Source organism: Mya arenaria, chromosome 4 (genome assembly GCF_026914265.1).
Source record: "Mya arenaria isolate MELC-2E11 chromosome 4, ASM2691426v1".
In the NCBI taxonomy this organism is placed as follows: Eukaryota; Metazoa; Mollusca; class Bivalvia; order Myida; family Myidae; genus Mya; species Mya arenaria.
In genome coordinates, this window is record NC_069125.1 from 41,584,246 (window position 1) to 41,605,299 (window position 21,054).

Below are 21,054 nucleotides of genomic sequence, written 5' to 3' on the forward strand. Positions count from 1 at the left end.
TATACGGGCGGCTATGGTAGATGCTTTTTCTCCCACCTCAGTTAAACAAAATTAAGTAAAAATGTATATTTTGCTGGAACTCTTTTTTGCTTAGTGAAAATAATTGCGTATGGATATGCGATAGCACGTGGTTGTCATGGATATACGCGCAGTGATCCAGTTAATGTTTATAGTCAAATCGGTCTTTTTAAATAGTTCTAAGGAGAATGAAGCATTATTTCTTGAATGGTGCGTGAAAACGGTTTTATGGTGACATTTGAAGCGAGAAATAATTAATTAGCGTTCTAAATATTACCATAAGACAAGATTTCCTTGATGCTACTGACGACAGTCTTCAACAAGGGAGGTAATTACCATCTGGTAAAAGGAGTTCCATACGGGCATTTTATCTTCGCCCGTGGGCAAGATAAGAATATCTAGCATGGTTAAATTATTGGATCTACTTATCTGAGGTGGGAGAAAAACATTTCTAGTCCATAAGGAGATATACATTGTATTTCAGGAAAAGGTTTGTACCAGATGTCTTGTTTACAACAATTAACCCACCAGCTGAGATACGGACCATTGGCAGAGGTGCATTTATTCAAGCTAGGTATGATATTCATAATGTTGCCTTGGGACTATAGTACAATGATCTTTAGTTATGATCTTTAGTTCAACTTCCCTAAAGAAAAGCCACAGCCTTGGTTGTAGTGTAACTGTAGGCTCATATCTCAGAAACTATTAAAGGGATTCCATTCATATTTGGTATGTGTGTTGGAAAAGTCTAAATGAAGTCACAGGCCAAGTTGCATACTTCTTGTTTTATCTTCCACTCAAAAATGACTCTTCTGTATTCATTTACATGTTCATAGTGTTTTGCTAATACTATGCTTGTACCATCAATCAAATGTAAACATGTAGCAAGTAGAAGTTTAAATAAAAGATAATAATATCTTCTTTTTTAAATACAGCATTTTCAAATTTAAATTTCTATTTAACAGTGAAAACATTTGACTTGAGCATTGCTATTGTAAAACTTTTTTACGACTATGATACAAGTTAACATACATGTAACGCTATTGCATTGTTTTCATACTTTCCATGGTTGTGTGTTCTGACCAAGTAATTCTCATGTTCTTTTCAGGGTATGTCGTCCTAAAGGAGATGGGAAAGCTGATGCTAATGCTAAAGAAATCAGTGATGTATGTAAAGCGTAGGGCTGATTGTTCAGAACTTTATTAAAGTTAACAACATAGTTAACAATTTGAGATAACTGATTCAGCTGTACTTGTCTTATTTAAATATAAAAATGACCTGATTGTAAAATGTTTCACGTTAAATGATGTTAATCGGTTTGTTACTTTTAACAAAGTTGTGAACAATCAGCTCATGGAGACTTGTTGTGTTGCCTAAGTGTTGGGATATATCTGTTTTTCAAAACCTTGGTGTCATTGTTGTTGTCGTAGTGCAAAAACTGTAACCTTGGCAATGATTAAAAAAAGGACAAGATATTTAATTGAAACATGGTACACAATTTGATGGAGACAATACACACATGTACAGCAAAGCCTAATATTCTGTTTTTAGTCATTGTTGAGTTAAGCCCCTTTTTAGATTTATAAAAAATAGGCATTCACTCGGCAGTACTCTTGTTTACCATTTGAGTTGTTTTATGAACACCATGTTCCACAATTTCAAAACAGACTCTTGTGTTAGTTTAGACTCAAGTGGTAAAACTGCAAACTTCATTTTATTGTAACTTTCTTTCTAGTGTTGTTTTTATGATAAGATTTGCTGAATTTTATAACAATTTGAAATTGTTCAATTATCACATTTACTTTTGTAAAATGAATAGAATAAAGATGATACTTTTTATTGTAGTAAAATTTTATGAAAGTGCTTTTCTGAGGCTGAGTGTGAGACTTGAGACTGTTGGTAATCAGGGTCCCAGCATTACCATGATTCCTCATCAGCTTTCACTGATATTTCAGATTCTTCCATTCTTAGAATATGAACTCCACAACCAGCTTATCAACAAACTAAAGGTGAGAATTGTATTATATTTGTTCCATTAGATGAACATTAGAATAAACTGGTTGTAATTTTTACTGTATTATCAGTATGCTGAACAATAAAACCTTTCTAGCTTGTCCATTTTTGAGGTATTGTCATAATATTGGTGTTGTTGCCGATAACACCAGCGCCATTGTGCAACACTTTTACCTTGGTCATAACTCAAAACTTATTCAAGATTATCAAAGACAACTTAAGGAACATGTTGCCAGAGACAAGACACACATTCAAAGTAAGACCCATAATTCTAGCTTAATAAGTGATGAATTGTTGTTATGCCCTTTGTTTGAGAAAAAAGAAGAAAAAAAAAGGAAAAAAATAGCCAGTCGCTGTGCAGCTGCCTTGTTTAAGTGGTTTGGTTTAGGAACAGAACATACAGAAGCATACATGTCATATACATACTGTCAAAATATAACACTGGGGTGAAAGTAAAATAAAGAACTTAAAAAATCCCTGTTCTCAAAGGAAATTATGTTATTTCACAAATTCAACTATAACGTTGAATGCACTTTAATTTCATCAGGTTCGCAGTATGAACGGGCTGTTTAAGCTACAGATGCAGTTTGTTGTTGGGGAAAAGATGCTGGTGGCTGTTGCCACAGCGACCGGGGCGTTCCTCGCTCCACTTCCTTCCCCGCCGGTTCCCCGCTTACTTGGTCAAATCCCCTCGGAAGAGGAGAATGTGGCCCTGCAGGAACTACAGCTGAAGATTCGGGAACAGCTACAACAATACAAGGACCTCTACCAACTCAATACCATTGTGAGTTATGTGTGTGTGTATGCTCTTCATGTGTAAATGTATATGGCATTATTTTGTTGCAGATTTGCATATTATTAGCTTTGTAACCTACATTATTATATTGTAGAGAACTTGTAGCTTTTAATTTTGTAGTTAAAACAGTCAGATGATTGATTTTGATTCTTTTCTTAAATTAATGTCCATGTAAAAAATTACATTGAATTAGACTCAAATATTAGAAATGCTTTTGTTTTACTTAATATATGGCACAATGAAAATAAATGTGAAAAATATAACTAGAAAAACTAGTTAGTAGTTAGTAGTTAGTGTATGTACAGAATTAGTTACAACATGTTAGTACAAAATTAGTTCCTACATGTATGTACGGAATGTTTTCATTACTTTTGAAGATAATAAAACACAAGACTCCATGTCACTGGGCTATAATGTCTTTAAAGGAAACAAAACTACCAGTACACAAACACTGAGTACAATATAATATCTGTCATCTCGATGGAAATATTCTCAATCTTTGAGTAGTTGTGATTTAGTCCTTGTAAGCCTGTCAAATACATTCTTCTTCATGATTTTCCGATGATCCTTGCTATATTTCATCTTCTTATCTTTTAACATAGCTTTATTGTGTTCAGCGGCATTTAGAGCTGCTATTTTCTCAGCTTCGATGGCCTGTCTTTGCTCCTCAAGCATAGCTCTGTGTTTGCCTAGGAGTTGTGCTATTTCAGCATCGGCAGCATAGAAATCGGCTGTTTTGTAAACCTGTAATGAAAGGTTTTGTTAGCTCATCTTGTTTTACTAAGAAAGAAATCAAGGTATTGTGATAGCCGTGATGTCATTGTAGGCATCCACAGCATGCAAATACTTTAGCCTTGGCCATACCTCAAAAACCATTCAAGATATTTTCCACTAAACTGGATACACATTTTGCTAGAGACAATACACACATGTACAATAATGCCGGTTATTCTGGATGAATAATAGTTAAGTTATGCCGCTGTTTTTGTTGAAAAAAAAACAACAGGCATTGGCATCGGCATCAGTGATGCTCTTGTAAAATTTAACGCATAAGTTACCTTATACTGACTGATTTAAAAAAATAGGCATGTTCAAAATGAAACCAAGTTGAAAATTTAAATACTGTATAGTGGGATCTTTACAAGAATTAGGTGATGATTATAGAAGTAACTGACCACATCTTGTGTATCCACATCCGCTCCATACTGGAGAAGTAACCTGACCACCTGGGTGTGACCATTCTGTGAGGCCAAGTGGAGGGCGGTCATCTCAGTGTACTGAAATAAACTTAGTGCCATTACTAGAAAGAAACTAACAACATCTTGTGTATCCATGTGCACTCTATAATAGAGCAGCAGACTTACCACCTGGGTGTGATGGTTCAGTGAGGCCAAGTGGAGGGCTATCATCTGTGTGTGTTGTGAAGTATGGGGATTTGCAAAATGGTGTGCATTGTTGTTTTTATTTTGAGGAAAATTGTTGCTTGTAATAGATGTGGTCAGTAATGGTTGCCAGCTTCAATGTATTATCCAAAGAGCATGATGATTCTCTGCTTAGAAAGAATGATGAGCTGTTGTTTGTCTATGAATTAATTTTCTATTTTCCCTTCATGTGAAGGCATTCTCATGACCAAGCATACATGTTCAGCTTATAAAGAGGAGAAAACAATATACTTCTTTTGTCTTTAACCCTGATATCACGTTGAAGTATCAGGATGTATAGTTGTCATTGAATGTTTGATTCATGTCTTATGACATAATAATAATAATAATTATAATTATAAAAAAAATAATTATAATAATAATAAAAGCTTTATTTACCGAAGGTTACCCATTTAGTCATATATTCTAATTTTCAATATGGCCTTCAAACATAGCTATATATATTCTTGATTAAAATACTTCTTAGTGAAAGCCAACCTTAGTTTTCGTGTTCACATCACAGCCGTCCCTGAGCAGGCAGTGAACCACAGTATCATGTCCTCTCCCAGCAGCTATATGCAGTGGGGTCTGGCCGTTCTGAGTTAGATGTAAACAATATCCTTGCAATGAGTAAAACCATGGAGTGTCTAATTGGTGTAGTGTAAATAGTATTAAGGATCATTTGGTTTTTTAGTCAAACGTGTGTTTTGTACAGAGTTCAAGTATAATGTTAAAGAGTACGGTATTTCAAAATGTGTAATTCATCTGAGCATTTCAGAAATCCAATGGCATACATTTTACTTTGTAATTGTGTAAAATATTTATGTGTAAATTTAGTGTCAAATTTCTTGAAATTGACAGAAAGATTCTACATGTGCAAACCTGGTTCTGTACATTAGTCTCAGCACCACTGTCCAGTAGCTCCTGTGTCATGGTCTGTTCTCCTACCCAGGCGGCCACATGTAGGGCTGTCTCCCCATTCTGGAAATGAAAATTTCATTATATCTGCTATGAATTGATTGAGATTACTGCACTTTCTTTTTGGATTGAATACATTCATTTTTTTATAACTAGTGTTTCAAATGAGTGTTCTTGTTACTTGAACGTTTTTTGCACATTTTACCCTTTGTAAAAATGCTGGCCTGATTTCAGAGAGGTTTAGTCTTAAAAACTGATGGAAGCACCTTAATTGTCCTAATAGACGCACAAGGATGTGTATCAAACTTTTAACTCTGTTTGCTATTTATAAACCAAAATTTGTTTATTTGCTTGAAGTATGTAGTTTTGTGAAACCTATCAATACAAGTGCCAAAGAGTAGCAGGTCATCAATATAAAAGACATAAGATGTGCTGGAAATAATAAGTCATCTGTAACTATGCTAACAGTAAACTATGCTGCAGTTTGACAATTGTTTAAGTCCCAGAATCAGACAAGACTCCCCCAAAATCTAATGGTTCATGAGCATCTAAAAGGAAAAAAACACTGTAAATGTTCCTCATAATTATAATTTGATCACAAAGTCCAACAAATGATTCACTACAATTTTACAAACTCCATCCTTTCAACTATGACCAGTGTCTTGGTCAGCAGAGTTGACCTATAACCCAGCCTGCATGAGGCCTTACACAGCTGGGCAGTCATTCCTATGACCACTGGCCTGGTCAGCAAAGTTGACTGCTACCCGACCTTAATGTCAGAAGTAATTTCTGAACTGTTGGCCATACACAGCTGAGAACTGCTATTGTCAAGATAAAATGACCACTAACCTGGTCAGCAGAGTGGACCGCTATCCCAGCTTCCATCAGGCAGAACACAGCTGGGCACCATCATCGGCAAGATACTGAGACTTAGACCACTAACCTGGTCAGCTGAGTTGACCGCTACCCCTGCGTCCACGAGAGCCTGGATGTCAGAGATGGTTCCCATTCTGATAGCCATACACAGCTGGGCACTTTCATTGTCCAAGAGGCAGTATGACATGCCTTCTGCTGATCTTTGTGCTTAGTGGGATAAAAGAGGAAATAGGAGATGTTCTCCTTCTCATCTCATAGTCTCATGTTTTATATTCTGTCATCAGCTATATAGGTTAATTTCTGTATTCCAAAGTTGTTCTAAATCTACATCATCCAGTCACAAATATCATACTAGTAACAAAAATATTAGAAAATCAAAACAAACAACACATGAAATAATATCAAAGTGGTGCTTTTATAATATTCCTTCCAATGATTTCATCTTCTCTTGTGAACTTTCACATTAAAGTTTACCAGATCAACTAAGGTCTCAAATTAATGGTCAACCTTGGCAGTAAAGCAGCGTCACGATGTGAGGGATTACCAATGTTTATTCCTGTTTCAGATTGATGGTGATTAATAGTATAAAGCAAATAAATTAGGTTATGTGGGTAAATATTACGTATTGATTCTTGATAAATTAAGATTATTTTTTTCACTTTATATAAGAAGTTTGATGGATGATGTTATTGGCTTAATGACCAATACTTATGGCTGATATTGTTAAAGCCCCGTATCACTCTGATAAAGATGTACTGCTACTGAAATAGCATGTCACATTTTAAACCTTGTATCAAAAATGGTCGTCAACAAATTATTCTAAACTTAATGTTATGTTAATCTCATAAAATCGGTTTTTAATGAATAATAAATTCAAATTGATAAAAATGCTTCAGTTGAATATTTTATTGATCAATACAGTTTGTGAGATATTTGTGAACGTAAATTTGTAATGACAGCCTTTCATCAATATGCAAATAATGCATGCAAAGAGTACTTTCAAAATCTTATCTAAATTTACCTTGTCCATTTCTTAACTTAAGCAATTTGTATCCAATCTTTAGCAAATTTGGTAACAATGTTTATGGGGATAATTTCAAGACTAATTAACAATGTGGAGGGGAATATTATTGGGGGCCTTATGGAGCTTTTTCTACATATTGAATTTATATCTTTTCATGTTGACCATCAACAGATGACATAAGTGTTCAAGTTATCCATTTCTTACCAAACTTGGTCACAATATTTATGGGTATTTTATCCAAATCAAATTCAATAATTAACCAAATTATGCCATATTCATTCCAATTCATATATGTAAGGGTTATGACCCTTGTGTTATTAAAATTTAGCTTAATTTATCTTGTTTTCTTTCAAAAAAACTTATGACAGAGTGGTTTTGTGTTTCAGGACTTCGCCAACCAAACCTGTCAATCGAGTGTGCATACAGACGACAGTGATGATGACACATCTGATCTTGATTTCTCCACTGGCAATAAGGACACATTTGTACTCGAGGTAAATCTTAGATAGAAGACTTATATGTATGAACAATTTCTTGCAAATGGTATCTGTCAAGCATAAATAGATTTTTTGTCTGTTGGTGAAATTCCTGCCACAAATTGTGCCATTAGAAACATGTCTTGGCTGGTGGAATTTCTGCCACATGTAGCCATTACAAACATATCCTGCCTGATATAATAATGTCTGCCTTATCAACAGTCTAATAATGATTTGCTGCTAGATCTATAAAACTTGCCTTAATAATTTGTTTACTTTATACGTCACGGTAAAGATCAAATTGATTTTATTAATACCATAAGATATTCAGATGGTCTTTTTTTCCGACATTATATATTGTCATGGACTGCAAAACTTGCACATAACACTTGAAACCATTTAAGGTATTGACATGAAACTTGGTACACATATTTGCCTCAATTTTTTAACACTGGCCAAAATGTCATGTTATGTACCTTAATTGAATGAGAAAAGCTGATGTTAATAAACCACTCGCCGGCCTTTTTGTGTCGCCTAGGAAACATGGTAGACACAGGGATTATGGAGGTGTTGTCTGTGTCTGCGGCTTTGGCGTCACACTCACACACTGGTCTGATCGATGAATTTTGAATGACTTGTTGTAGTGTCTTCAAACTTGGTATGAATATGTGATGATCAGAAGAGGTCCCCATTGATATTGGGAGAGAATGTCACAGATCAGAGTTATGGGGATCTTTACTTAAAAAAATATGGGCACCGCTGAAGGGGGACACATTCGATTCATGGTATGCTAGTGTGTGTTCTTTTGTACAGTGTTGTAGTAAATAAATTATGAAATTATTCACTGCTAGAGACATGGATGATTGTGTATTACAGGTTGATGATACTCGTGACTCATCTGTAAAGGCCATGTTGTCTGACATTCCCCAGCCAGCTGGCATGCAGGTGTGTAACACAAGCACCATGCCTGGTATCCCCGCCAGCTGCCTCGTGGCTAACATGCAGGTAGGGACATCTGATTTTACCTAATCTTAATTAAATTTATTCAGTTTGACAGGTATCAGAATTAAGGTTTATGAATCTGTATGAATTGAAATGTCTTTAAAGTTTACAAACGAAATTATGATCAGTTGTGACAATGATTTGTTTTAAATTACATATATATCCTTGCTTTCTCAATTGAATGTTGATGATTCACATTGCGAACATTTATGTTGTTATAAAAACTCATAAAATGCTTTTAGATGTTTACCCAAGTGTTCCGGAGACAGCTGGATAGCAGTCAGCAAGGGCTTCCCAAGGACTTTTCCGAGATTTTTGATAGTGTCTATAGGGTAGGGCCATTCTGAAGGATGTATTTTTTTACTTGAACTGTATCTAATGGCATATCTGTGATATATAGTTCATGTGCTCATGAACTATATTTTAATAAAGTAATTATACCAGTAATGAAGCATTGATGCACATGTAAATGAAGAAAGTAGTGAAAAAAAAAACCCAGCTGTTTGTGATGGAATTTCCTAGATTATTTGTTTGAAGATAATGCACATTTTGTAAACAACTCACTCAAGTCATTTTAAGCTATTCATAATATAACCATACTTGTCAGTGTTTCCCCCAGAATTTATATAACTGAACGGGGTCGGCCAAGGAGGGGTGTCATTTTTAACCAGGTTTTCAACGAAAACCGGGTTATTAGAATGAGGTTGTTGGTGGGCGGGCGGGTGGGCGTCAAACATTGGTTTCTGTTCAATAACTTTAGGTAGCATTGATAGATATTAATGAAACTTGGTGTGTAGGTAGCTTATGGGAAGAGCTAGCTTGGGATTGCTTTTAAGGGGGTGGGGCTAAGGTCAAGGTCACTGTTACTAAAAATAGAAAAATGGTTTCTGCCCAATAACTTTAGTTAGCATTGATAGATATTGACGAAACTTGGTGTGTAAGTTGCATATGTGAAGAGCTAGCTTGGGATTGCTTTTGAGTGGGGAGGGGCTAAGGTCAAGGTCACTATTACTTAAAATAGAAAAATGGTCAAGGTCACTGTTACTTAAAATAGAAAAATGGTTTCTGCCCAATAACTTTAGTTAGCATTGACAGATATTGATGAAACTTGGTGTGTAGGTAGCTTATGTGAAGAGCTAGCTTGGGATTGCTTTTGAGGGGGGTGGGGCTAAGGTCAAGGTCGCCTGTTACTAAAAATAGAAAAATGGTTTCTGCCCAATAACTTTAGTTAGGATTGATAGATATTGACGAAAGTTGGTGTGTAGGTAGCTTATGTGAAGAGCTAGCTTGGGATTGCTATTGAGGGAGGAGGGGCTAAGGTCAAGGTCACTGTTACTTAAAATAGAAAAATGGTTTCTGCCCAATAACTTTAGTTAGCATTGACCGATATTGATGAAACTTGGTGTGTAAGTTGCTTATGTGAAGAGCTAGCTTGGGATTGCTTTTGAGTGGGGAGGGGCTAAGGTCAAGGTCACTATTACTTAAAATAGAAAAATGGTCATGGTCACTATTACTTAAAATAAAAAAATGGTTTCTGCCCAATAACTTTAGTAAGCATTGACCGATATTGATGAAACTTGGTGTGTAGGTAGCTTATGTACAGGGCTAGCTTGGGATTGCTTTTGAGGGGGGTGGGGCTAAGGTCAAGGTCACCCGTTACTAAAAATAGAAAAATGGCATCTGCCCAATAACATAAGTTAGCATTGATAGATATTGATGAAACTTAGTGTGTAGGTAGCTTATGTGAAGAGCTAGCTTGGAATTGCTTTTGAGTGGGGAGGGGCTAAGGTAAAGGTCACAATTAGGCCTAAAAAAAATAATTGTTTGGTTAGGGTCAACCTTTTCAAAAATAGGTATGGTAGGTAGGCTTTTTTTTTTTTTTTTTTTTTTTTTTTTTTAAATTGACAATAAAAACGGTAGGGTCGGCGCTTATTCCGTAGGTAGGGTCAGGTAACACGAACCAAATGTATTTTTTTTTTTAGGCCTTGCTAAAAATAGAAAAATGGTTTCCGCCCATTAACTTTAGTTAGGATTGACAGATATTGATGAAACTTGGTGTGTAGGTAGCATGTGAAGAGCTAGCTTGGGATTGCTTTTGAGTGGGGAGGGGCTACGGTCAATGTCACTGTTACTTGAAATAGAAAAATGTTTTTTGCCAAATAACTTTTGATAGCATTGATAGATATTGATTAAACTTGGTGTGTGGGTAGCTTATGTAAAGAGCTAGCTTGGGATTGCTTTTGAGGGGGGTGGGGCTAAGGTCAAGGTCACTGTTACTAAAAATTTAAAAAATGCTGTCCGCCCAATAACTTTAGTTAGCATTGATAGATATTGATAAAACTTGGTGTGTAAGTTGCTTATGTGAAGAGCTAGCTTGGGATTGCTTTTGAGTGGGGAGGGGCTAAGGTCAAGGTCACTATTACTTAAAATAGAAAAATGGTCATGGTCACTATTACTTAAAATAAAAAAATGGTTTCTGCCCAATAACTTTAGTTAGCATTGACCGATATTGATGAAACTTGGTGTGTAGGTAGCTTATGTACAGGGCTAGCTTGGGATTGCTTTTGAGGGGGGTGGGGCTAAGGTCAAGGTCACTGTTACTAAAAATTTAAAAAATGCTGTCCGCCCAATAACTTTAGTTAGCATTGATAGATATTGATAAAACTTGGTGTGTAGGTAGCTTATGTACAGAGCTAGCTTGGGATTGCTTTTGAGGGGGGTGGAGCTAAGGTCAAGGTCACTGTTACTAAAAATAGAAAAATGGTTTCTGCCCAATAACTTTAGTTAGGATTGATAGATATTGACGAAATTTTGTGTGTAGGTACTAGTAGCTTATGTGAAGAGCAAGCTTGGAATTTCTTTTGAGGGGGGTGGGGTCAAGGTCACTGTTACTAAAAATAGAAAAATGGTTTCTGCCCAATAACTTTAGTTAGCATTGATAGATATTGATGAAACTTAGAGCGAAGGTAGCTTATGTGAAGAGCTAGCTTGGGAGGTGGGGTCAAGGTCACTGTTCCTAAAAATAGAAAAATGTTTTTCTGCCCTACAACTTAGTTAGAATTGATGGATAGTGATGAATCTTAGTGTGAATATAGCTTATATGAAGCTGCAGATTGAACTTGCTCATACAACAAATTAATTGGCTATAATTTCTGATTGCCCATAACAAAAACCTGGTTTCGTCGCATTGCGGCGCTTCTAGTTTAATTTTCTAGGGGAAATACTGATACTTGTGATGCCATTCTGATGGTACATATATTTTGTTCATGGCTACTTCTAGAGGCTGTATTTCAAACTGCGGCGGATGATACCATGCCTGTTGTGCGGCCTGAGTTTCTCCGTGGGCGCTCCAGAAGAAGATGAAATTGAGATTGCTGTTACAGGGATGTGTGTTGCCATTGAAGACAACAACTCACATAACAGCTCTCTCACTGAAACACCAATGACCGGAGCCTCCAGTAAATCTCTGCTCAAGCCGGGTAATGCCCTTTTTGGAAGTTAAAATTTGTCACGAAATTGGGTTTAAACTCTTACCAATTTCAGTTCTGTTTAAATCCTTCAGAAGACCAGGTTGAGCAATGAAATTAAATCAGATAATGATTAATTGTAATTACATGAAATCAGTTTCAGTCAGTTGGCATATGTTTCTCTTTCATCTCTTTTGTTTTTCAGGTTTACACATGTACATCAATGAATGTTCTCCTTATCTTCATAAACTGCAACCAGTTAAATTCACAGCATGTGTATATTTTCAGCGAGTTCCAGTGTAGTAGGTGCAAGTGGTGAAAACATTGATGATATGATGTTTACAATGGAAGAAGTCATGGAGGGCTCAGCTGCCTCTGCTAACAAAGGTATTAACATTTATTTGATATGTAGTGGTGGTATTTTAGGGAAATTACTATCATCATGGATTGCATTGATCAGTTTTGTTTGACTGAAAAAAAGAAGTATTATTTGCCAAGTACAGACTCTTGAAGCCTATTTGGACATTTTGTATTCTAAAACACTCAAAACGACTAATGTACAAAATTTATTTGCATTATTAATATCATCAGTCTGACAGTCTGACATGCTTATTTTCATAGGATGAATATCTTGTACTAATTGTTTATGTAATCCTGCTGTAATCATTATTTTCTGTTTGCTTACTTTTATTCATTTTTATTTCAGGGTTCAAACTAAGGAAAGAAAACGTTAAAATGAAAACAAGTCAGGTAAGATACACAATGGTTAAGTATGTTATTGAAGATCTTAATCAACAGCTAGAATCATGATGATTCTATCTATGAAAAATTTGTTGATACTGAATTGAAAGCAAGTGTTATCGATGTTTTGAAACTCAACATTTTTTTTTTTTACTAATGAAAATGTACTCCAAGTAAACATTTGTCTACCAAGGGGATGAAAAGTTATTTGAAATTTTTCCGACATTATTTAAATACAGGTATTCAGCCACCAAGTGATAAACAGTATAGAAATAACACCCATGACGTACGTGCCTGGATCACGGATAGAGCGTTACATTGGAAGCTACAACTTCTTCTTCATCAGGGAAACCTCCTCCTTGAAAGAGGTTTGAACAATTATAAATTTAAAAAGACAATTTTATCAAATCAGAATGTACATGTGCATGTACCGTACACATGATATCAGCTTTATGACATTCTATATAAAATGGATGAATTGAGTTAAGTTGTCAAGAGGTGAGATATTCTAATATTGACTTTCCAGATACTTGTATAGTCTGAATATATTGACTGAAATATTTTGATTGGAGTCTTGAGTTTTTAGCTCACCTGAGCTTCGTGCTCAAGGTGAGCTATTGTGATCGCCCTTCGCCCGTCGTAGTCGTCCGTCGACAACAATTTGACTGTTAACACTCTAGAGGTCACAATTTGGGCACAATCTTAATCAAACTTGGTCAGAATGTTACCCTCAATAGAATCTTGGACGAGTTCCATATTTGGTCAACTGGGGTTAAAAACTAGGTCACCAGGTCAAATTTAAGGAAAAGCTTGTTAACACTATAGAGGTCACATTTATGACTGTATCTTCAGGAAACTTGGTCAGAATGTTAATATTAATGATCTCTAGGTCAAGTTTGAATCTGGGTCATATGTGGTCAAAAACTAGGTCACCAGGTCAAATTGAAGGAAAAGCTTGTTAACACTCTAGAGGTCACATTTATGACTGTATCTTCATGAAAGTTGGTCAGATTGCACTCTAGAGGTCACATTTATGACTGTATGTTCATGAAAATTAGTCAGAATGTATATATTGATTAGCTGTAGGCCAAGTTCGAATCTTGGTCATGTGCAGTCTAAAACTTTGTCACTAGGTCAAATTTAAGGAAAAGCTTGTTAACAATCTAAGAGGTCACATTTATAAATGGTTCCTAATGAAATTTAGTCAGAATGTTTATATTAATAATCTCTAAGTCAAGTTTGAATCCTGGTCATGTGCGGTCGAAAACTAGGTCATTAGGTCAAATCATAGAAAAAGCTTGTTAGCACTCTTAAGGTCACATTTATGACTGTATGATCATGAAACTTAGTCAGAATGTTTATATTGATAAGCTCTAGGCCAAGTTTGAATCATGGCCATGTACGGTCAAAAACAAGGTCACCATGTCAAATAATAGGAAAAGCATGTTAACACTCTAGAGGCCACATTTATGGCCATATGTTCATGAAACTTATCAAATTGTTATTCTTGATGATCTTTAGGTAGAGTTTGAACTGGGTAATCAGAGGTCAAAAACCAGGCCACTAGGTCAAATCATAGAAAAACTTTGTTAACGCTGTAGAGGTTACATTCTCTTTTAAATCACCATGAAACTATGTCAGAATGTTTGTGTTTATGAAGTCTATGTCAAGTTTGAAACTGGGTCACCTGAGTTCAAAAACTAGGTCACGTAGTCAAATCATAGAAAACATTGTTAAAACACTGTTGAGGCCATATTTTCTACTTTTATCTATATGAAACCTGGTCATAATGTACTTATTACAGCAAGGTAAGGTTTGCAACTGGGCCATCCGTGATATTAAAAAAATCATCTGGGATATTAAAAAAACAACTTGGTCACTAGGAAGGATCTAAGTAATGTATTTTTAATTCCAGCAGGTATAAATGTTTTGATTCCATACCTCATGATTATATTTGGATGTGAATGAGATGTGAAACCCAAATCTTTAGTCCTGTTTGGTACCATATAACCTGAATTGGTATGCGGTAAAGCCCATATAACCAATTCACCATCTTATTTAAAGTTGTGGTCTAAGGCTGATAGGGAAGAGTTTTGTTACAATTGCCCTCACCCTGAAAACACTTATTTCACACTTGAATTGGATCAGGTGAGCGATACAGGGCCTTCAGGGCCCTCTTGTTGGATTGAAGCCTCAGGATATTTTTCATAAGATCAGTTAAACTTCACATATGAAAGCACAAATTCTTTCAGAGATAGAGTTTGCTTTACTAAGATGTTATCATCTTTGAAGTCGTATGGGTTGATGTCAACTGAAACTTTGTGAAATAAATTTCTGCAACCTCTTTAGTTAACTTAAATGTAATTAGTATTAAAAAGAAAAAAAGAATTTAAAAATAACTACCGGTAAGCATGTCTTTGGAGTGTTAAATTAATACACTAAGAAATAATACTAAACATTTTACCACCATTATTGAATACTCCTTTATTTGCAGGTGGGGGGAGTTTGTGGCTTCATGCAGAAGTTCATCACTGAGGTGTTAGCGATTGTACGAGCCCACGTCTCCTCTCTTGGTGGCAACGCCCTTGTGGCCTACAATATGACACAATGTGTACTCCTTAACAATGAACATAAGAATCAGGTACACTACACTGTTGATAATGGTCCTTATGACATGCCCCGGTACATGTAAATGGCATTAAGTGTCTTGCCAGTTCAGTTTAAACCAGAATATTTTTCCATCTGTTTGGTTTTCCCATGAATAAGCATGACTGAGTTGTACAATATAAATAATTTGCCTCATAGATGTTGTTACAAATACATCCATATATTATGTGAACTGATAAAATAGTTACACTGATAATTAAGGATTAATATACTAGCTATAGATCTCATTCAATTTAATAGAAGTGATATTCTTTTTGGGTGAAGTTTCATCTGCATCTGATTACCTCAGTGTTTTGCACTTGAACATATATCTATTCCATTGAGCATCATAAGCTGTTCAGCTTTGATTCCAAAAACAAAAATATCAACAGGAATATCAATTAATTGCATGAATATTGAAAAATCAACAAACTTTCCAAATGTGTATTATTACCATTACAGAGCCAATGCCTGATCAATGTGTGCGGTGATGCTGTGAGTGCGACCAAAGATGGAGAGGTGATTGCCCTTGTGCCCGAAGTGCCACAGCCCCATTACCGCAAACACAGTGACTCCCCCAGCAGTTATGTCACTTGATTCAAGTGTGCGGGGACGCAGTGTAACCAAACATTGGGGATATAACTGCACTTTTCGTAGAGCCATAGGTCCAATAATAATGCAAGCATGGCCAGAAAAAATAAGGATGGTGCTATTCTTAAAGTGGTAGTATAACACATTATTGATGCTAACTTTCCAAGACATGGAACTGACAGTTCATCTATCAACATGAAGAATACTAAAAAATTAGAATACAGATGGCCTACATATTAACTTACCTCTTGTATATGTTGCTTGTAACACCAAATGTAATACAAGATTAATTGTTTTATTTTAGAACATGTATATTTTGAGAAAAATATTTCCAGCAAACTTGAATAGATGGAAATTCACTGTAGGGTTTGTTTTGTTAGTCTGAATTAATGCTCATTGTAAAGCTTAATGTGTATACAATGTTTGTGCAATTTTCTAACTGTTGTCATGTATAATGAAATCCTTGACATCAGTAGATATTTATCTTTAATGGAGTTGTATTATGGCCTGGAATTGAAATGAATTTTTTAACATCTCTGAATGTAAATTATAGTATTATTTTCATTTTTATATACACAAATGCTGATGTTAATATCAGATAAGTATTGTTTTCATTCTGCTGGTTATTTTTACTGTGATAACTGTACAGGGCTTGAATGCATTGTTATGACGGTGTTTGCTGTCATGCTGGTGTTAAGCAGTTTTGTATGCAAAATAAATTAAAGAGACAAAAATCTTTTTGTTGAATACATCTTTCTGTGATCATTTTAAATTTACTCATGGACTACATCAAGGCACCGCACCATGTCACTTCAAGGTAACACTTTGGGATCAGAAGTCAAATTGCCCGCTCTTGTGTTAACTGAATTCACAGACTGCATTAAGCATTTTGAAAGAAACATTTTTGGCACAAATGTTCATTCCATCAAAATAAATATTAGTAATGTCAATTCAAGATCGATGCCACATTAATCGGTTAATCTTAGATTGTCATAATTCAAGTAACACACAAATGTTCATCAAATCCAGACAATATGTAGAATGCATGCTCGAGTCATGAGGCAAATATGTCACACTTATGTTACAGCAAGTTAACTCATTGATAGCTTGGCTTTTTTGTCAAAAAAATGGTTGCAGTATTGTCATAGCCTTGGTGTCCTTTTCAGAGGCAATGTCACGCAAAAAAACAAACCTCAGCCATTACTAAAAAACTGTTCCAAGGTATTTACATGAACCTAGCACATTTTACCAGTGACATTACGCATAAATGAAGTGTTTTCTTTTGTCAATGTAAAGTTATGCTACTTGATCATCTCGTACTAACCCAATGACTGTTTAATATTGAAATGAATGAATTTGTAAGTCGCAATATGCATAGATGTAGCACAACCCATAACTGATCTGCCTTAATGCTTGTTGATTTATTCAATTTCTGTAAGATCATCCTAAGTCATGTAAAATTTAGCCTTGAAGTAAAGTCTTCAAAGTTAATACCTCTGTGAAGCAAGGCAAAATAATTCACTGGGTTTAAATTGGGATGGTCAATTTGCAAAAAAATAATGAAAATTAAACCTTGACAAAGTTTTAACAATCAGCAGTAAATGCTCACCACCAGGGAATAGTCAGCAGAAAATGTTCACCACCTTGGGATCTTCAGCAGTAAATGCTCACCACCTTGGGATCATTGACAGCAAATGCTGAACACCTTGAGATCATCAGCAGTAAATGTTCAACACTCGGGATCATCAGCAGTAAATGCTCACCACCTGCAGATCGTCATCAGTGAATGCTCACCACCTTGGGATCATCAGCAGTAAATGTTCACCACCTTCGGATCGTCAGCAGTGAATGCTCCTCACCTTGGGATCATCAGCAATAAAAGCTCACCACCTTGGGATCGTCAGCAGTAAATGCTCACCACCTTGGGATCATCAGCAGTAAATGCTCACCACCTTCGGATCGTCAGCAGTGAATGCTCACCACCTTGGGATCATCAGCAGTAAATGTTCACCACCTTCGGATCATCAGCAGTGAATGCTCACCACCTTGGGATCATCAGCAGTAAATGTTCACCACCTTCAGATCGTCAGCAGTGAATGCTCACCACCTTGGGATCATCAGCAATAAAAGCTCACCACCTTGGGATCGTCAGCAGTAAATGCTCACCACCTTGGGATCATCAGCAGTAAAGGCTCACCACCTTGGGATCATCAGCAGTAAAGGCTCACCACCTTGGGATCATCAGCAGTAAAGGCTCACCACCTTGGGACCATCAGCAGTAAAGGCTCACCACCTTGGGATCATCAGCATTCAAATAAAAACTCAAATATCCAGTTAAGTTGTTCTCACCAAATATTTTCCGGTCTAAAATCGCTAGCATTATATTCCAGGAATCAGGCTTAAACTTGCCCAAGTTGACAATGTTTTCATACAGATTTATGCAGGAATACAAGACTGTATTAAAGGAATGCATAAATGGTAATATGAACAGAACATGACAATTCAATGGCCATAACTCCCTTGTCTGTCGCTTGAGAAATTATATTTTACATTAATAAACATCAATATTTGGTAAAGATGGATTTATAGATAGTGGACAGTGATGATTTTGCAATGAACAAGTGCCAGGGGCAAATGGGCTGTTCGTTGAAATAATCAGAACGGTAATGAATTCTAAGAGGCAGGCAAACACAACTCTAGAAATATATTGTTCTTTTATTTTAACATTAACCATTTAGGTATATTGCACTTTACAAACATTTGAAATATCAAATCCTTGGCGACATTAAATTCATCAAAATATGTAGACGTTAATTTTCAGCAAAGGTACATACTTTTAACACAGTGATACAAAGTTATGTAGTTGAAAGAGCCACATCGAGTGCAGTCAACCATGACTATTACTTGGTACTGAATTATTTATTACAAACCAATTTAAATTAAATACTGATGTTCATGTCATTGTATAAATCTATAAAACCATTCCCTTGAAATGATGAAACAATATCTCATACTTTTGCTAACATGCTCCAACAATCTTACATAATTAACAAACCATTAAAAACAAGGCCCGAAATGCTAAAATATTAATTCCATGTAAACTAATCGTGGTAAATGTCCACAGCTTTCAATCGCAGGTGTTTCTTTAACTGTCTTTTTCGTATTGACCAGTCATATTCAGCCTCGGGTGTATCTGGTGCTAAGATCCCCGTGAACTGTTGATGGCTATTCTGAGACTCAAGCAGCTGAAGCCTACGAGATCTACGCAATCGAGGACTATCTTCTTCACTTGTTTCTGACACTACCTGATCTAATTCTGCGAGTCTATGTTTTTGAAAACGTACAGGGGACTGACTATGGACTTGTAAAGGAGATGATGTATTTTGTAACTGTTCAATAAATAAACGTTTAATTGGTGGCTTTGGATCAAATGTCTCTGATCCCTTTTGAGCTTCATGAACACCGACAGCATTATCCGAATAGGATCTGTTTCTTTCTAGAACATGTAAAATTTTGTTTCTACTTGATTCTCCATCCCTTTTCAGGCTTGGACTTTTTTGCACATCATGTTTATTTGGACTAACATTTTCATCAATGCGATGTTGCTTTGAGTCCCTATCATCATTATCTGATGCTGTGTCAAATGAAATATCAACATCCTCAATCAGACTTTGAACTGTTTTTTTCTCACCAACAAACTTTAATGATGTGTATTTTCTAAGTTTGTTAACCACTGTGTGGTTATGGCCGGTGCTTTCAGTGTTGGATAAACACCTATGAGCTGCAACACTATGTCTTCGATGCAGTCTTGTCCGTCTTTGAGCACGTCCACATCCATCGTCAACTGTATATTTGAATTGTGGTGATACCTGAAAATTGACGCATAAAAATAATATGTTCATATTGCAATCAGTATGTGTGTACGTGTACTGATGTCATGTTAATAAGAATTTAAAATGCAATATGTTCAAAGTATGTGTAATGTGATACAGTTTGTGTTACAGTCAAACAATGAATAGCTGAGGTGGTCTAGTGGCTTTTTAATAGTAATTCTAGATACGCTTAATGTATCAGCTGTCATCAAGCTAAAATAATTAGTGTTTATCTGCCACTTTCACTTTATCATTATTATTCATGCTCATTTATACATGAATTATACCAAATAAAAATGGCCATTTCACTAAATACCTATGCAACAACATACCCAAGTTAAAGACTGGAGATCATCTACTTGAATGCTTTTTGCTGTGGGAGGATGCCGAGCACAGAGCACTGGACTCGGAATGTTATTCTCAATGTGAACTGGGCTCTCTGTGAATAATAGGGCAGGCTTCTGCTCTTGTAAGAATTTCTTTCTCCGCTTTGGCATATTTTCACCACTTGAGAAATGGTCTACCTGCAGGCATACATACTTGTGTCAGATGAAAACAGTAATTTAAATTATAGTTAGTAATTTGTGCTTTTGTCTCATCTAATTTTAATAACTGGTACAATCACAAGGGACATGTTTTATACCCTATGTGTCTGTCACATGATGGACAATAGCAACATTTCATGGTTCAGCCCAGGCTGAAGGACAGTTTGGGTTGACTGTCTGATCTTACCAGCTAGGTTGGCAGACCACAAAGCTAAGAATGGCCTATATGATTACAGCGCCCAGAAACGTTCAAAACGGACCATATTCATGATAATGGGCCCTTTGATGTGTGATAATCAAATTTGGGCTATACAGGGGATTAGACGAAGATGTTATTAAAAAGACTGTCGTTATTGACTTGTTAAACGACTTGATTTATCCGTAAACATTTTTGATGAACACAAAAATTGCAAAATAAATAAATTTAGCGCTAAATAATAATGACCATAAGCAGCATTATTTAGACCATTGACAAATTAAATTGAGAGTAGATACATACTATAAAAGGTTAAATTGCAAAACGTTCCCGCGTTAGCAGGTCAAACAAGTCTAGACAAATTTTACTGATTTTTGCCATGGGGGCAGCCATTTGTATACTAACAAAATTTTGTAACAGATAACTTGATTGGAGACGCAAAAAAAATAATC

General features: G+C 35.8%; 3 protein-coding genes across 6 annotated transcripts in view; 1 reads left to right on the plus strand and 2 right to left on the minus strand.

Moving 5' to 3' along the window:
* Window positions 1–16,723, plus strand: part of LOC128231396 (C2 domain-containing protein 5-like) — a 33,895-nt gene extending 17,172 nt beyond the window's left edge. For all 3 annotated transcript variants that reach the window (XM_052944174.1, XM_052944175.1, XM_052944176.1), the window contains 13 exons: window positions 503–592; window positions 1,127–1,184; window positions 1,974–2,027; window positions 2,579–2,815; window positions 7,453–7,560; window positions 8,419–8,547; window positions 8,787–8,876; window positions 11,825–12,023; window positions 12,300–12,398; window positions 12,718–12,761; window positions 12,992–13,120; window positions 15,247–15,393; window positions 15,861–16,723. In XM_052944174.1, the coding sequence (XP_052800134.1) occupies window positions 503–592; window positions 1,127–1,184; window positions 1,974–2,027; window positions 2,579–2,815; window positions 7,453–7,560; window positions 8,419–8,547; window positions 8,787–8,876; window positions 11,825–12,023; window positions 12,300–12,398; window positions 12,718–12,761; window positions 12,992–13,120; window positions 15,247–15,393; window positions 15,861–15,995 (1,519 nt within the window). In that variant the 3' untranslated portion in view covers window positions 15,996–16,723. The remainder of the gene's footprint in view (window positions 1–502; window positions 593–1,126; window positions 1,185–1,973; window positions 2,028–2,578; window positions 2,816–7,452; window positions 7,561–8,418; window positions 8,548–8,786; window positions 8,877–11,824; window positions 12,024–12,299; window positions 12,399–12,717; window positions 12,762–12,991; window positions 13,121–15,246; window positions 15,394–15,860) is intronic.
* LOC128231397 (GA-binding protein subunit beta-1-like) lies at window positions 2,835–6,747 on the minus strand. Of its 2 annotated transcripts, XM_052944178.1 has the most exons (6): window positions 6,550–6,747; window positions 6,110–6,249; window positions 5,131–5,229; window positions 4,747–4,845; window positions 4,003–4,104; window positions 2,835–3,571 (listed from the first exon to the last, which is right to left on the minus strand). In XM_052944178.1, exons 2-6 carry the CDS (start codon window positions 6,227–6,229, stop codon window positions 3,320–3,322), a joined length of 672 nt encoding a protein of 223 aa, XP_052800138.1. In that variant the 5' UTR covers window positions 6,230–6,249; window positions 6,550–6,747; the 3' UTR covers window positions 2,835–3,319. The 2 variants fall into 2 exon arrangements, with proteins under 2 accessions (XP_052800138.1, XP_052800137.1); XM_052944177.1 differs by having other exon boundaries at window positions 2,837–3,571; window positions 6,110–6,746.
* A 1,975-nt stretch (window positions 16,724–18,698) lies between the features above and the next one.
* On the minus strand, window positions 18,699–21,027 carry LOC128232313 (uncharacterized). The gene is made up of 3 exons (XM_052945799.1): window positions 20,906–21,027; window positions 20,194–20,385; window positions 18,699–19,858 (listed from the first exon to the last, which is right to left on the minus strand). The coding sequence occupies exons 2-3, from the start codon at window positions 20,356–20,358 to the stop codon at window positions 19,091–19,093; spliced, it is 933 nt and encodes a 310-aa protein (XP_052801759.1). The 5' UTR covers window positions 20,359–20,385; window positions 20,906–21,027; the 3' UTR covers window positions 18,699–19,090.
* Between the last annotated feature and the right edge of the window lie 27 nt (window positions 21,028–21,054).

Excerpts from the sequence above, each read along its gene's own strand:
- LOC128232313 (XM_052945799.1), bottom strand. The coding sequence starts at position 20,358 with ATGCCAAAGCGGAGAAAGAAATTCTTACAAGAGCAGAAGCCTGCCCTA. Across the intron at positions 19,859-20,193 it reads ATCTCCAGTCTTTAACTTGG|GTATCACCACAATTCAAATA; the intron begins GTATGTTGTTGC and ends GTCAATTTTCAG.
- LOC128231397 (XM_052944178.1), bottom strand. The coding sequence starts at position 6,229 with ATGTCATACTGCCTCTTGGACAATGAAAGTGCCCAGCTGTGTATGGCT. Across the intron at positions 5,230-6,109 it reads CGGTCAACTCAGCTGACCAG|AATGGGGAGACAGCCCTACA; the intron begins GTTAGTGGTCTA and ends TTTCATTTCCAG. Across the intron at positions 4,105-4,746 it reads ATGTGAACACGAAAACTAAG|TACACTGAGATGACCGCCCT; the intron begins GTTGGCTTTCAC and ends AGTTTATTTCAG.